Source organism: Eptesicus fuscus, chromosome 14 (genome assembly GCF_027574615.1).
Source record: "Eptesicus fuscus isolate TK198812 chromosome 14, DD_ASM_mEF_20220401, whole genome shotgun sequence".
Lineage (NCBI taxonomy): Eukaryota > Metazoa > Chordata > Mammalia > Chiroptera > Vespertilionidae > Eptesicus > Eptesicus fuscus.
In genome coordinates, this window is record NC_072486.1 from 25,553,782 (window position 1) to 25,569,008 (window position 15,227).

The 15,227-nt window shown below is 38.6% G+C and overlaps 1 protein-coding gene across 1 annotated transcript; it reads left to right on the plus strand.

Moving 5' to 3' along the window:
• Window positions 1-1,469: 1,469 nt before the first annotated feature.
• PDK4 (pyruvate dehydrogenase kinase 4) lies at window positions 1,470-13,703 on the plus strand. Its single transcript, XM_008148873.3, has 11 exons — window positions 1,470-1,599; window positions 2,538-2,679; window positions 4,380-4,451; window positions 4,584-4,768; window positions 4,942-5,028; window positions 5,458-5,535; window positions 7,358-7,434; window positions 9,187-9,285; window positions 9,483-9,593; window positions 9,893-10,006; window positions 11,423-13,703. Exons 1-11 carry the CDS (start codon window positions 1,470-1,472, stop codon window positions 11,564-11,566), a joined length of 1,239 nt encoding a protein of 412 aa, XP_008147095.1. The 3' UTR covers window positions 11,567-13,703.
• The last annotated feature ends 1,524 nt before the right edge of the window (window positions 13,704-15,227 follow it).

A 15,227-nucleotide genomic window follows, 5' to 3' on the forward strand; every position in this document is an offset into this window, starting at 1 on the left:
ATCATAGTAGTATCAAGTCCCATCCCCAAGTGGAGATGCAATTTGGAACTTCCCCCATGTTTCCCCAGCTTGAACAGTAGGAATCACAAAGATGCATTCAGCATAGTCCCAACCCTAATATCTTTCAGGGGGTGGGGTCCAGGCTGGAGGAAGCGGTGTGTCCCATGCCTCTAGAGGTCTCTAGTTTGATTCCCAGTCAGTGTACATCCTACCTGATCCCCTGTGGGGGTGTGCAGGAGACAGGTGATGGATGGTGATGGTTCTCGCTCATCAACGTTTCTCTCTCTTCTGCTCTCCCTAAAATCAATTTTAAAACATTTTTAAAAAAACAACACATAAATAGCTGCAATATAATGTTGTAAGCGACAAAGGCCATATTGGGAAGGGCGGGGAGAAACCATCAGGGAAGATCTCATAGTTCATGCTGGGCATTTAAGGCTAGAAAAGAATGTTTGGGGCAAAGATTTGGATTAAGGACATTTCATACAGGGAAACAGAGCCAGCAAATTCCTGATGGGAGGAAGAAAAGGGGAGTCCAACTGACAAAGTGATTCCTTTTTTATGTTGTTTTTAATCAACAGAGTTAAACCTAATGGAGAGAAACAGATTAATGGCCTTTTATTGCCACAAGGAAGTTCGTGTATTTTGGCAGCTTCTCAAGCCTCAGCTAAAAGGACTTCCAGTTCCAGACGCGTGCTGTTCTCTTGCTGGAAGAACTCTTTAGGTCGCTTATACCTATCGCTGTCCAATGGCAGAGGAGCCCATACTTTTGAACGCAGCTCACTGGCTACTGTAAAAGCCCGCTCTGAGCAAGAACCAATGAGCTCCCAGAGCCCAGATTCTTGGAAATAGTTTCTGGCTAGGAATGCGTGACATTGAGACAGCCTTGCACTTGTAAACAAGGACGAGTCTGGGCAGGCCTCCAGCCCACGCGATCCGGGGCACTGTCCCAAGTGGCTGATCCCGAGCCTACTTACCTCCAGATGCCCACGTAGCCTTCCCCCTGCCCCCTCACAGCCCGGGGCACCTGCGCCAGGCCACTCCGCGGGGACTCCGCAGGGGGGTGCGGGGGGGGGGCGGGGGAGAGGGCAGGGCGCGGACCCAAAGCTCTTTTTCTAAGCGGCTTGGCCGGGTCCCAGGCCCGGGACGCGGCTCCAAGTCCCGGTGACTCCTCCCCTTTGGGGTTGGGAGGGGAGCGTCCCGGGGAAACAAATAAAACCGCCTTGAGCAGCCGGTGGTGGCAAGACGAGCTCTAGAGTCTCAAGCCACTGCTTCTCCGATCCATCCGCTCCTCTGCTCCGAAACACCCCGATCCTCAGCCCACACCCGGTGCGCCAGCCGGCCCGCTCACCTGCGCTCCTCGCCCGACGCGCCCGGCCGCTCCTCGGTCCCCGGCTCTGCCCGTCGCAGCCTTCGCCCTCCAGCCAGCCCAGCCCCCCCAGACCCGGCCAGACCCCCTGGGCATCAGGATGAAGGCGGTCCGCTTCGTGATGCGCGGCGCCGGCACGCTGAGCCGCGCCAGCCTGGTCCCCCGCGAGGTCGAGCATTTCTCCCGGTACAGCCCGTCCCCGCTGTCCATGAAGCAGCTGCTGGACTTCGGTGAGCGGGGCCGCAGGGCTGGGGCGGGGGGTGGCGGGGCGGGGAGCTGGGGAGCTGCCTGAACTTGAAGTCCGGGTGCTGGGAGGACTGGTCTCACTACTGAAAAACAACTTGGGGCCCCTTTTCCTGCTGCTCCCGAGCCCCCTCGCCTGCGCACCTTGCCTTCTCTACATCTGGCTTCTTTCCGACAGGTTGTACCTGCCTACAGGTAGAGGCCACCTGCAGCTTCGCTGATGCTGGATGCTTTGGGCTCATCTTTCCTCTTCTATCCGTCCAAAGCTTCCATAGAAATACTTGTTGCTTTCAGTCAACATTTGACAATGAACGAGGAACTTTCATAGTACTTCTTGGAGAAGGTTCCTCATATTATAAAATAGCCTCAGATTAATTGAGATTTTATCCCTTAGTCACCACCCTCCACGGGGTACATCTCTGCGTTCCGAACACATTTCTTTATCAAATTAAAGCTTGTCATGTATTTTGCATTACTGCTGAAAATATTTACCGACTTTCCGCAATAACCTTACAAGGAAAATGTCAAGGATTTAAATGTGGTATTGTTTATTATTAGCCTGGAAACATCAGGACGTCCACCCCACCCCCTTATCTCCCGCTCCAGTTTCATATCTAGAACTCTGAACATTGTGGTGTTGACTGAACCCTGCATTCTTTTATGACTATCAAGAGCTGTAGGATAGTCGGACTTCGTGGAAGTGAATCCTCTTCCAAAACTAAACAATCATTCTCATGTTGATAACTTTAAAACTAGAAAAAGACCAGAAGGCACTTTTGAATTATTTATAAACAGTAAACAAAATGAGGGTGAAATATAATTTTATAAAATATATGTGTATTTAATATTGTATCGTTAATGCTATTCAAATATATCCTTTAGTCATACTTGTTTCCAAATGCTAAATAAGTGTTATTTATTACAGGTTCGGAAAATGCATGTGAAAGAACTTCTTTTGCATTTTTGAGACAAGAATTACCTGTGAGGCTTGCCAATATCCTGAAGGAAATTGATATCCTCCCTGAACGATTAGTAAATACCTCTTCAGTGCAGTTAGTTAAAAGCTGGTAAGTAGTGAACCATTCTGAAACAGTCTCTAGTTTTATAACAGATATCTAAGTATGAATTCTTATAATATATTAACATCATAGTTGAAAACAGGTGATCTGAATAGTAATACTTTTGAAATATGTAAAGAATTGTTTATTAATTTAGAGTAAGTTATCATAAGGGCGGTTATAAAGTGATAAAAGCAGAAACAGACACTTTTATTCCGAAAAAGATTCTTTTGCAATATAATTTTTACTTCCAGGAGAAATATGAAAATGAATCGACAGTTACAACTTGTTTTGTATTTTAAATAATAAAAGACAGTTTGATACTGTGAAAGGAATCCTATCCTAGTAGATATGAATGACTACTATTCAGAGAGGGCCTCCTCTTTTTTATTTACAAACCAATTAACAGAGCAGGCTCTGAGTTCAAATCCTGCTTCTGCCTTTTCCTCATTGTGGAATTCTTGGCAAGTGTCTTAAATTCTCTAGGCCTCAATTCCCCCATTTTTATTGAGGAGAATAAGACATATGCCTCAGAGGGATATTTGAGTGTAATTAAATGAGGTAATCCATTAAAAAGCACTTAGAAAAATAGCACACAGCCAGCACTCATTGTCTATTATCATCTCATTTTATAAATAAGGATGTCGAGGCTCAGAGAGGGTAGATAACCCAAAGGAGCAGATTTTCAGAGAACAGAGCCAGGATATGCACTGAGGCAGATATGCATCAGAGCCTCACACTAATCACAGAATACACAGCTTTTGGTTCATTGATTCAAGAAAAATATGTATTTCCCTACTTGGTTTTGCTCAGTGAGTAGAGTGTAGGCCTGCAGACCAAAGGGTCCCAGGTTCAATTCCAGTCAAGGGTACATGCTCGGGTTGCAGGCTCAAGCCCCAGTAGGGGGCGTTGCAGGAGGCAGCCCATCAATGATTCTTTCTCATCATTGATGTTTTCAACTCTTGCTCCCTTCCTCTCTGAAATCAATAAAAACTATATTTTTAAAAAATATGTATTATATGTCCATTAAACAATCACAATCTGAAACACACACTCAATCCATAGTATCTACTGTGTTCAAGACTTCTACTCACCTATGAATGGAGTAGGAAAAAAAATATGACGTCTCTCTTTAAAAGTTGTTTTTAAATCCTTTTGCTATTAAAAATAACACGACAGTTGCCAAACAAAACAAAACTGAATATTGATCTGGAATACTTAAAGAAATAGACATTTTAACATAGATAGTTAAGAGTTAAAGTTGTAACCTCCCAACTCCCTTTTCTTCAGATATATTGTTTTCCAAATGTCCTGGAATTTTTAAATTTTAAACATAATACTCTCTCTCTCTTCAAATCATTTGGAAAAGCTACTATATTTTTAGCCACTTGTATCTGACTATTCAATTTAAAATCTTAAAGCAGCCGAAACTGGTTTGGCTCAGTGGATAGAGCGTCGGCCTGCGGACTCAAGGGTCCCAGGTTCCATTCCGGTCAAGGGCATGTACCTTGGTTTCGGGCACATCCCCAGTAGGGGGTGTGCAAGAGGCAGCTGATCGATGTTTCTCTCTCATCGATGTTTCTAACTCTCTATCCCTCTCTCTTCCTCTCTGTAAAAAATCAATAAAATATATTAAAAATATATATATATTTAAAAAATAAATAAATAAAAATAAAATAAAATCTTAAAGCACACCTGTCACTTCACAGGTACATCCAGAGCCTGATGGATTTGGTGGAATTCCATGAGAAGAGCCCAGAAGACCAGAAAGCACTAGCAGAGTAAGTTCTAAAGCGTCGACTCCTTCCAGACACACTCCTCTCATCAGTGACATGTACACTTATAATCTAAAAAAATATAAGCGACAGAATCTCACTTGAACTTTCACTAAATATAAATGTGTTTTGCCTTAGATTTGTCGATGCTCTCATCAGAGTTCGAAATAGACACCATAATGTAGTTCCTACAATGGCACAAGGAATCATCGAATATAAAGATGGCTGTGCATTTGACCCAGTCACCAATCAAAATCTTCAGTATTTCTTGGATCGATTTTACATGAACCGTATTTCTACCCGGATGCTAATGAACCAACACAGTAAGTTCATCATAATCACGATATACAGAGACGAGGGTAGACTATAAGTCATACTCAAACTCGATGTTTTGCTATTTGGTGGGTCTCATTCTTTGTCAGTGGTGTTCTAATCATGATTGTCCTGGTTTTGATATAATATTATATAATGTTTTTTTGTATTTATTTTTCAACAGTTCTTTTATTTAGTGAGTCAGAGTCAGGAAACCCAACCCACATTGGAAGCATTGATCCAAACTGTGATGTAGCAGCAGTGGTTGAAGGTAATTTCTAGATTTCTTCATTTCTTTTAATGCAAATATACACTCTATGATTGACATATGGTTGAGGTGACTCTATGAATGAATTTACATTCAGAGTTTACCCTTTGTATTCTTATAAGTACTGTCATGGAGGTCCTTTGCTTTTGAGGGTTAGGGTTTTAAACACTTATTTACAGTACTATAAAAAAAATCCAAATAGCAGTGGTTAATGTATATATTGCATTTGATCTCTGACATGTGCATATTCCTGTTGTTATAACTATACCTTAAACAGTGTCATAATTCTTTCTTTAATAAAATGTTAGCAAGGTACTTTTGTATACATTCATTGCACTCTAATGAATATTTTAGGTTAAGGGTAGTGTACACAGTGAAGATCACTTTGGTAGAAATTCATTTCATCATTATGAAAAAAACCTTCTATTCCAGATGCCTATGAGAGTGCAAAGATGCTTTGTGACCAGTATTACTTAACATCTCCTGAATTAAAACTCACACAAGTGAACGGTAAGCTATAAATAAAATATACTTTAATCTATGGAAAATTCAGTGTTCTCCCAGTATGAGTAATACTGTAAATACAGAGCAACATGTGTGTTCCATTTTCCCCCTCCGAACATGCCTAGAGTTTGTACACTTCTCTTTTGAAGCTAAGGTTCTCTTTAAGTCAACTGGAAAGTTCCCATTGAGCATATTTAGTTGCTACTACTAATTCATAAAGAAGAATAGTTTGAACCAACAGTTTGGAATGTATAGTAGCAACTTAGTTCTAATATCTTAGATCAAAGAAAGATTGCTCACTATAGAAAAGCGGGGATAGGAGACTAGATCTGGGAGGCAGCACTTGGTAGTGGAGGTACATCCCTCCTAATTCCAGTAAGGTTACTCATGAGATCTGGAGACGGAAATAAGTGAAATTGCATTGTAAGAAACAGGCCACTAACAGAAGGACAAATTCTGCATGATCCTACTTACATGAAATATTTAAAATATCTCAAACTCAGAGAAGCAGAGAGTAGAATGATGGTTGCTAGAGGCTGAGGGGAGGGAGAAATAGGAGTCACTATTCAATGGGTATAAAATTTCAGTTATGCAAGATGAATAACTTCTAGAAATCTGCTGTACAATGCCTTGCATATAGTTAACAATACTATACTGTACACCTAAATACTGAAGAAGGTAGCTCTCATGTTAAATGTTCTTACCAAAAGATTTTTAAATTGCACTATAAGTATATACCAGTTTTGGAAGAAGAGCACACTTTATTTAGTAGCTTCAACTGTAGGGAGTACCTGAACAAATAATAGTCTTCCCACATTGACTGAAATGATTGCATGAGGAATGCAAGGCATTATTTTTATCCTGTTCCATAGTTGCTTCTCAAAACATGACAGTAACATTCTCCTTTCAATTCAAAGTAGACATCTTTTCCAAGTAATAGTTACAATGTTTGTTGGTGGTGAGAGTGAAAATCAAGTTGCTCAAATTCTGGGTAGCCTAATTCGTGGGTTGGGGTTATGCAAATGTAATTGATTGCTAAACTAAAAATAAAAGTACAAATAAAGATTGAAAAATGTCTCTAAACATTAACAGCGTTGTTGCATAACTTGTAGATAAATTGCTTGAACTGTTTGATAAAATAAAGAGGGCATTGAGTCAGACCTTGTGTTTTCTAATACAAACTTTGCCAAGGCCTGGCAAACCAAAGAATAATTCTTTTATTTTTCTTTTCAAACAGTATGATGAGGTTTTTGTTTCTCTGTTTTCTTTAGTCTCTTGGTGGAATTTGAGCATAGTTAGTCTATAAGATTTAATGTTTGGATGATAAAAATCAAGAATAATCAGAAGTGTTATTTTCCCATGCATCATTGAGTAATTTTCCATGTGTTATTTCAATTTCAAAATGTGAAAATTATAGCTAGCATAAATTTTGATGTTATACTATAGACAAATTAATTTTTTCTTCCTTACAATGCATATAACTTTAATTCTGAAATTGTCCAGTACAAAACTTTTGAAAATAGAAACAAATAAGCCATATAATCTAATTTATAGCACCCCTGCTGAACACTTCATCTGCTTTATACATTTGTAGAGAAATGCAAAACTTAATTTTAGAGCTCTAGGTAGCAACTGTAATAGCATATTGAAAGTAAGCCAGTTGTGTTTTCAGTTTAAGAAGGAAGGTTCTAGGGTAGGATTTTGGAGTGAGGAGGATGGGGAGTATTCCAATCCTGTTTTAAGTCTGAAATATTAGTTAAATAGATATGGAAGTTTATTTTAATGAAATATTTATTTACCGATTCTAATGAGTTTAATTTTCTTCTAGGAAAATCTCCAGGGCAACCGATTCACATTGTGTACGTTCCTTCTCACCTTCACCATATGCTTTTTGAACTATTCAAGGTATGACTTCACAACGATTGCAATTTTGTTTTGTTTTTTAAATTCCCTGTTTTCTTTTTAATGTCCTTTATCATTACTGACTAAACAGGAGCATCACTATCTTCTCCCAAGCAAGCTTCTGTGCTCCTAACAGGAGGCTACAGTTAATGTTTGAAAGGGTACATAGAGTTCCTTGTAGTATCAGCATGTATTTGAGAATGTACAATATGATTCATGATGTCTCAAGGGCTCCCTAGTCCCATTATTTGTTCAGGTGTCCAACAAAGCACTATTCATTCATGCATTCATGAAGAAAGTTCATGGGGTGAACGCTTCACGGAATGAGGCCTTGTTTCTCCCACCCCCACAGGCTGGTCCAATTCCGAATCCACAGGTTCAGAATTACCGTAAGTGGCAGGATCTCAATCTGAGTCAGGACCGTCCTAGTCCATTCCTTCAGTGATCTACTTTAATGTGCACATGAACCACCTGGAGGTTTTGTTAAAATGCTAATACTGATTCAGGGGGTCTGGGCTGGGGCCTGAGGTTCTGAATTTCTAGTAGGCTAACAGGTGTTGCTGCTGGTCCATAGTCCTCATTTCAAGGCAAGATGGGAGGGCAGTGCTTCTCAGCCTTCCCTGTGCTTTAGAATCACCTGGAGGGCTTGTGAAAACAGATCCTTCGGCTCTGTCCCAGATAGAGATTTTGATTCTCTAAGTCTGAGCATCTGCATTTCTATCCAGTTCTCAGAAGATGCAGATGTTACTGGTCTGGGGTAGCCAGGTGCTGGAATCAAATCCTGACCTGGGTTCTAAGACCGAACTACAATTTGGTACTTACACCAAAAGACAGGAAACACTTTGCCATGCTTCCAAGAGTCCTCTGGACTGCGGAGGAGGGGGCCTGAAGAACGTAAAATTTCCTTCTAATTCTGATACAACTCTTCCCCAAACATACTATTTCCTAACTTATGTTAGTCATGTTAGTACAATGAGGTAATTATTATACGGCAAACGTCTGACCTATTTTATTTCACATTAGCTGATGATTAGAACGTCATATTAAATAGAAACCAGAAAGCAGATAATTTTCTGGAAAGTTAGAGAAGAAATAAACCAAAACTGTATCTGTATGAGAATCATCCAGTTGTCTGAAAACTTGAGTTTCTTCCCTGTTCAAGGACAAAAGATACTTTTTTGTTTGATTGATTTACTTTTAAATTGAATGGTCCAACTCAGATTTATTTTGCCATCATTGGTAAAAGTTAAGATGATAATCACATGTAAATTGAAATTTAATTTTGAATTGTTTACTATCCTTTTAAATAGTAACAATCTTTTCCCAGCAAATTTTATAAAAGCCAATAAGTTGGTTCAGTGATTCACTGTTCCTTTGTGATGTAATAGTCTTTGGTGTTTGGATGTAAAATGTAATGGAAAGACAGAAAAGAGAGAACCAGGAAGTGGGCTATAAAAATCAATTTTACATTTAAATTAGGTTTACAAATAAGAACTTGACAAGTAGCAGAATTGTTTTCCTATTAGACGTTGCTCCCAGGAACTATATTACATGGTAAATGCGTATTTTTCATTTTACACCCTACATGGCATACTCATAAATAGCTATTTACAGAACTATTATAACTACTCACTTAAAAGAAATGGGAACTTTGAATTACCCTCTGTGCTGCTTTTATTTTAAACATAATAAAACAGGTATTTATTGTCCCTCATTATTCTGCCATTCAATTTCTTACGTTTTTGTTTTCTTTAGAATGCAATGAGGGCAACAGTTGAACACCAGGAAAACTTGCCTTCCCTCACACCAGTTGAGGTGATTGTTGTCTTGGGGAAAGAAGATCTTACAATTAAGGTAACCATCCTCTATTGATCTTTTGATTATCTCTTGAGAGAATTTTTTAAAAATCACCAAAAATAAAGCCCTCTGCTTTGAGCAATAGATCAAAGCCATATACCAGGTGACTTCCCAATGAAGGAAGGACATTGTTATAGAGACGAATGCACGTGGTTTTGAATGTGTGGCTCTGACGACTTGTTTGTTTGTTTAAGATTTCAGACAGAGGAGGCGGTGTTCCCCTGAGGATCACTGACCGCCTTTTTAGTTATACCTACTCCACTGCCCCAACGCCGGTGATGGATAACTCCCGGAATGCTCCTTTGGTAAGAACAATTATATGGCAAAGTTCATCCCAGCCACGTAGTTCTAAAGGGAGAGCCAGGATTACAAGGAAGTGTTTAGGCAAGTTCATCAGTTTATATTGGGCATGGGGGATATGAGGAAGGAATGATAAAGCAAGCTAAACGTGGTGAAACAATTCAAGGGGCCTCTGATTGGAAGCAGGAGATATTTATCTAGATTCTAGGACATGAGTGTCAAGCACAGTAGTAACACCTTCCCACATTTTGTATTTCAGTGATCATGCCCGCCTCTTTACCAATAACTGATCTTTCCATTCCAGGCCGGTTTTGGTTATGGCTTGCCGATTTCTCGTCTCTATGCCAAGTACTTTCAAGGGGACCTGAATCTCTACTCTTTATCAGGATATGGAACAGATGCTATCATCTACTTAAAGGTATACTTTAAATTCAATAGAAAAAAACAATCGTTTTTTAAAAATGGCTTCATGTACAGCCCTGACTCTGTTGGTCCACAGTGAAAACCCCAAACTGAATTCATGCAAACAATGACCAGAAGTAATTGTAGTTTCTGTTTGCTATGTGTAAGCATATTGTTTAATATTTAATATGGTAACTTGCCAACAAGGAGGTAGAGCTAGGCTACGTGCCTCAAGTGAGGCAGAATGGTTGCCCAAGAGGCCAGGTTTGTGTGAAATTTTTAAGGCAGCTTCTTTGGCACCTGTGAGAAGAGCTGTACTTTTGTTTTACTTCAGTTTGTGAGAAAAAAAGATGTGAATAATGTTCCAGCCTCAAAATTAACTGATATTGAGTTATTCAAGACCTTAAGCTGACATTAGAAATCCAGGGAAAGACAGCTGACTTGCTCACAAGTTGTCAGAAAGATACCTGGCATTTTCTGTTTAAAATTTAAAACTTGGTAAATGTTTTCCTATTGCTGATAAAGCCTCAATTTATTTGTTAAGGTCACTGTCCTATTCTGTTTCTCATTTGCCAACTATTTCAACTGAAAATATATTTACAGATATTAGTAACTATAACATTAAGCTTCTAGGCTCCCGTTCTGTGCCAGGGAATTATTTGCCAAGTGGTCTTTGACCATCTGAAATAACTAATGCATTCCTTTAAAAAACACAAAATCACTTATTATCTCCAGAATTGTTTTTTTCTAAAATAGTTTATTGATTTTTTTTTTTTTTTTTTTTGAGAGAGAAGGGAAGGGAGGGGGAGAAGGAGGAAGGGAGAGGGAAAGAGAGAAACATTGACATAAGAGCAAACCATTGATTGGCTGCCTCCTGCACACCCCTGACCAGGGATCGAACCTGTAACTCGGCCATGTGCCCTGACCGGAAATTGAACCATGACCTCTTGGTGCACTGGTTGATGCCTAGCCAACTGAGTCACACTGCCTAGGGCACATTCATTTCTTAAATAAGCCAAAGTCTTCATAGTATTGGGAAAGATTAAGAGCTCATAGGTTTATAGTATCAGATTAGAACGCTTTGTCACAGATAAAATGGTTTTCCTTGGACAGGATAGCTTTGCTGTTGAACTCTATCATATTGGTAATATCCAAACAAAGGATATGTGGGAATATTGAACACAAATTCTATTCCCTAATTTAAATTGTACATATTCTATTTCATCCCCTATAGGGTAAAGATATTATTTCCTTTTATACAGTGCCTGACATACTATGGGCTCTGGTAGGCTCTTATTACTAAATTAATTAAAGGAATGTATTTGAGTGGTTGACAACTTACCTCTGAATTTATTTTGAATAATCACTTCAAGTACAAATGAGGCCTTGCATAGTTCCTTTGGTTTGACTTGTCGCTTCATTCTCTTTTCAGGCTTTGTCTTCCGAGTCTGTAGAGAAACTCCCGGTCTTTAACAAATCAGCCTTTAAGCATTATCAGATGAACCCTGAGGCTGACGACTGGTGCATCCCAAGCAAGGAACCAAAGAACCTGGCGAAGGAAAAAGTGGCCGTGTGAAGAGGGACGCTCAGGGCACTTTAAGGGATCAAAGTGGGTCTGTGGCAGTGCCGCTTTCTGAATGTTTGCATGCGGACTCTTCTCCCTCAAACAACAGCCACAAAAACTCCTCGACCAGGACACTGAGGGGGAGAGGAACAGAGCTCATTCCTGTGACCCAGGAGAGCACAGGGCAGGACGACAGGAGTAAACACGTGGCCAGCTCTTTATTCTTCAAATGGAGAATAATGCTTGGGTTTATATCAAAACCCGAATAAGATGTAAGCCTCAATTTGTCATCTCTTCATCAACAGGAATGGGAAAAGAAGTGCAGTGAAGACATAGGCTATCAGTTTCAATAGACTGATGTTTTAGAGTTTAGACCTTTGGTTAATGTCATAAGATATTAGTATTTATTGAACATCAAGTGTCAATTACAATAGTATTTTCCTGCCATTCAAAGGAGTGGGGCTTGGTTTATACCTTACGACTAGAAATGTATGTAAATGTGCATTTTGTATATAAGTATACGCTCTAGGGAGGAAAAACTGGTGACTAAAAATAACACTCACTTTGAATGACGAGTAAGTCAAAACGTTTTATTAAAAGCTGCAGCCAAGGCCTTGAGCCTCTGTAAAAACGCAGAAGATAGCCTTTTCTGGTAAATACAGGGCCTTTATTATGCTGCTTTCCCTGTTCACACCTCACATAGTAAGTGAGCTTATTGCCAGGTACCTCGTCGTGGGCGAATTTTAAAATAATGCACTGAATTCAGAATGTTGGTGGTTGGAGGGGGAGAAGAGTTGCCAAAGTGAGAGCAAAACTATCTCTCTTGTTGGTAAATAAAACGGTAGATTGGAAAACTGACGTTAGGGAAGGAAATCATGCATTCAGAACCTAATTCAGAGAGAAGGCCTGTTCTCTACCCTGCAGTGGTGGCAATCCAAAGACATCCATTTTCTAGGTTCAAACAGATGTGTTTTTGTATGTATTCAATTATACTCTACACTCCAGAATTTACGTGTGTGTAAAAAATTCCTAGGTATCAAATAATCTAAGAACATTACAATTTAAATACTTCTTGGAAAGTTTTTAACAAGGAGCCTGGGAAGAAGAGGATTTCATGCCAGAATATTTTCGTTTCGAATTAATGGCATTGAGAGCTAATGAATGACAGCTGCAATGCGTATGGAACTTTTGGGGAGTTCAGGTATAATATGCAGGTTGACAGGGCATTCCTTAAGGAAAGGAAAAAGGGAAGGAGGGGAGGAAGGAAGGATGGAAGGAAAGGAAAGAAGGAAGGAAGGAAGGAAGGAAGGAAGGAAGGAAGGAAGGAAGGAAGGAAGGAAGGAAGGAAGGAAGGAAGGAAGGAAGGGCATTTTGCTATATCCCCCACAAATTACTTCAAGAAATGGTTCATATTGGCAAAAGGATGAATTGGTGTCTTTCAAAACAGTATGACTTTTTAAAAATGGCTCTCTGAGTTTTGCAAGATACTAGTTTTTAATGAGATAATAAACTCATGTGTCAAATTGAAGTTTAAACTGGGATATAGAAAAAACTAGACTTTTCTGCATTGGAAAATAATCAGTACTGTCTATGCGTTGAACGTAACATTTGTAATTAATTTTGTCATGGCCTAGTGTTGTGGTGCTTCTGGTAGTAGCCATAGAAGCATCAAACCATTTGTTTCAAACTTCAAATTTCGTCATCAGAAGTCCTACGTAGGGATTTTTCTTGATGATGGGATTCTGGCTCATACATTTATTACTTACACAAAACTATTTGCAATAAATTATTTGAATATTCAGTTTTTACTGAAATTTAAACATTTTTGCATGTAAATACTTATGTTTACCAAAGATTTAAAGCAGTTGATTAATTAATTAACCCAATCACCATGAACTATCATTAAAACACTACAGAAAAAGAAATGTTGATATCTCAATGACATCAACTGTGTAAATGGAGTTCTATAAAATAGAAATAGACTACATTGGTATTTGTAAAATTTACAGATGAGCTTTAGAATTCTACTGAATAGATACTGATGCTCAGACCCACTTAAATTATTAATGTATAAATTGTATTTTTTCCTTTAAGTTATGTACAGAGAAATGTGATAATTTTTATAATAAATATTTTTATTATAAGAGTAGACATCATCTTTTCATGTTCTTTTCTCAAATTAATGGCAAAATTCTAAGAAGAATTTGAAGCAAAAGTTTTTCCTTTCTTTACATTCAATGCTAATTTATCTACATATTGAGTATAACCTTTAAAAAGTATTGAAAGCAATTTAAAATCCTAATTTTTTAAAAAATATAAGTACTTTATAACAGTCCAGAAATTTCTAATTGTTCTTTGCTTTCTTGTGTATGCCCCAATAACACATAGTACAATGTATGTTTATATACATGGATATATTCAATAATCATTTTTGCGATGCATATATTCTCTATATATTTTTGGTAAATTTACTTTAAAGTTGCACTTAGTAACTGTATTTACATAACAAATACAGTAGAGCACTAAAATAATCACTTAGATAATCTAGGTTCCCAAATAACTTCTGGATTAAATATCTGAATAATACATATTCTCCTACTATACTTTCAGGTATTGCACTTACACTTAAGTGTGTACCAACAGTGCAAATGTAAGGTAGCAATAGGATACAAATTACTAAATTAAGTGGTGGCACATTTTATCTTTGCTATTTCACACTGTCTCTAATTTAATCCTACTCTATCTTAGACAATATCCTTTGCCCACCTCCACAATGGCCCTAATTGGTAAAATTTTGCAAAGGAAAAAAAAAGGGGGGGGGGAGGCGAGGAAGAAAGAAAAATGATGGGAAGGAAGGAGGGAAAGTTGGAAGAAGGGGAAATTAGAATAAAATAAAAGTAGTGAAACGAATTTGCCACAATTAAATCATAAAACCTTGTCAGCATAATTGTTATTTGAATAAAAAAATTCCATCAACGGAGATATTAAACCCTAAAGAAACTACACTAAAGACCTTCATTGAGGACACTCAACTTACTGCAGCTTGTCTAAAGGAAGTGCATACACTTATGCATACACACGGGCAAGCCTGTACACACACAGGGGGTTTAATTGTGAATTTTCTTGGATTAAGCTGTTTGGGAGGTAGGGAATTCATGCACTCCATAGATTCAGAACCTTCATCCACATTTGCATAAAAACTATAAGACATCAAGTCCTACAATCCTCCATTTGTACACACCTATCTTTCTAACACAGTTAATGTGTGTACCCCCAAAACTACTAATTTTCAAGTCCAACAAAGTAGGCTGAATCAAAACTATCCTTATACTGTTGCTCCTAAATTCCAAATCTAGTGAAAAATGGTAGAAGTGTTTGATCTTAGTTACAATGACACGTACAAAGACTAAGAGAGAGAAATCATTGTGAACTAGTAGCTTGTTTGGACATTGACCTTGATAATTTCTTTACATATTCTCCTACTATACTTTCAGGTACTGCACCTACACTTAAGTGTGTACCAACAATGCAAATGTACCTGGTCTTTCCTGGTGAAAGAATTGAGGGACTTCCATAATTCCACAGATGCTCATGGAAAAAGTTCCTAGGCCCCCAACTATGAATTTTAGAGCAACGGTATGCTGTCCCTATTAGCATTCTATCCATATATATC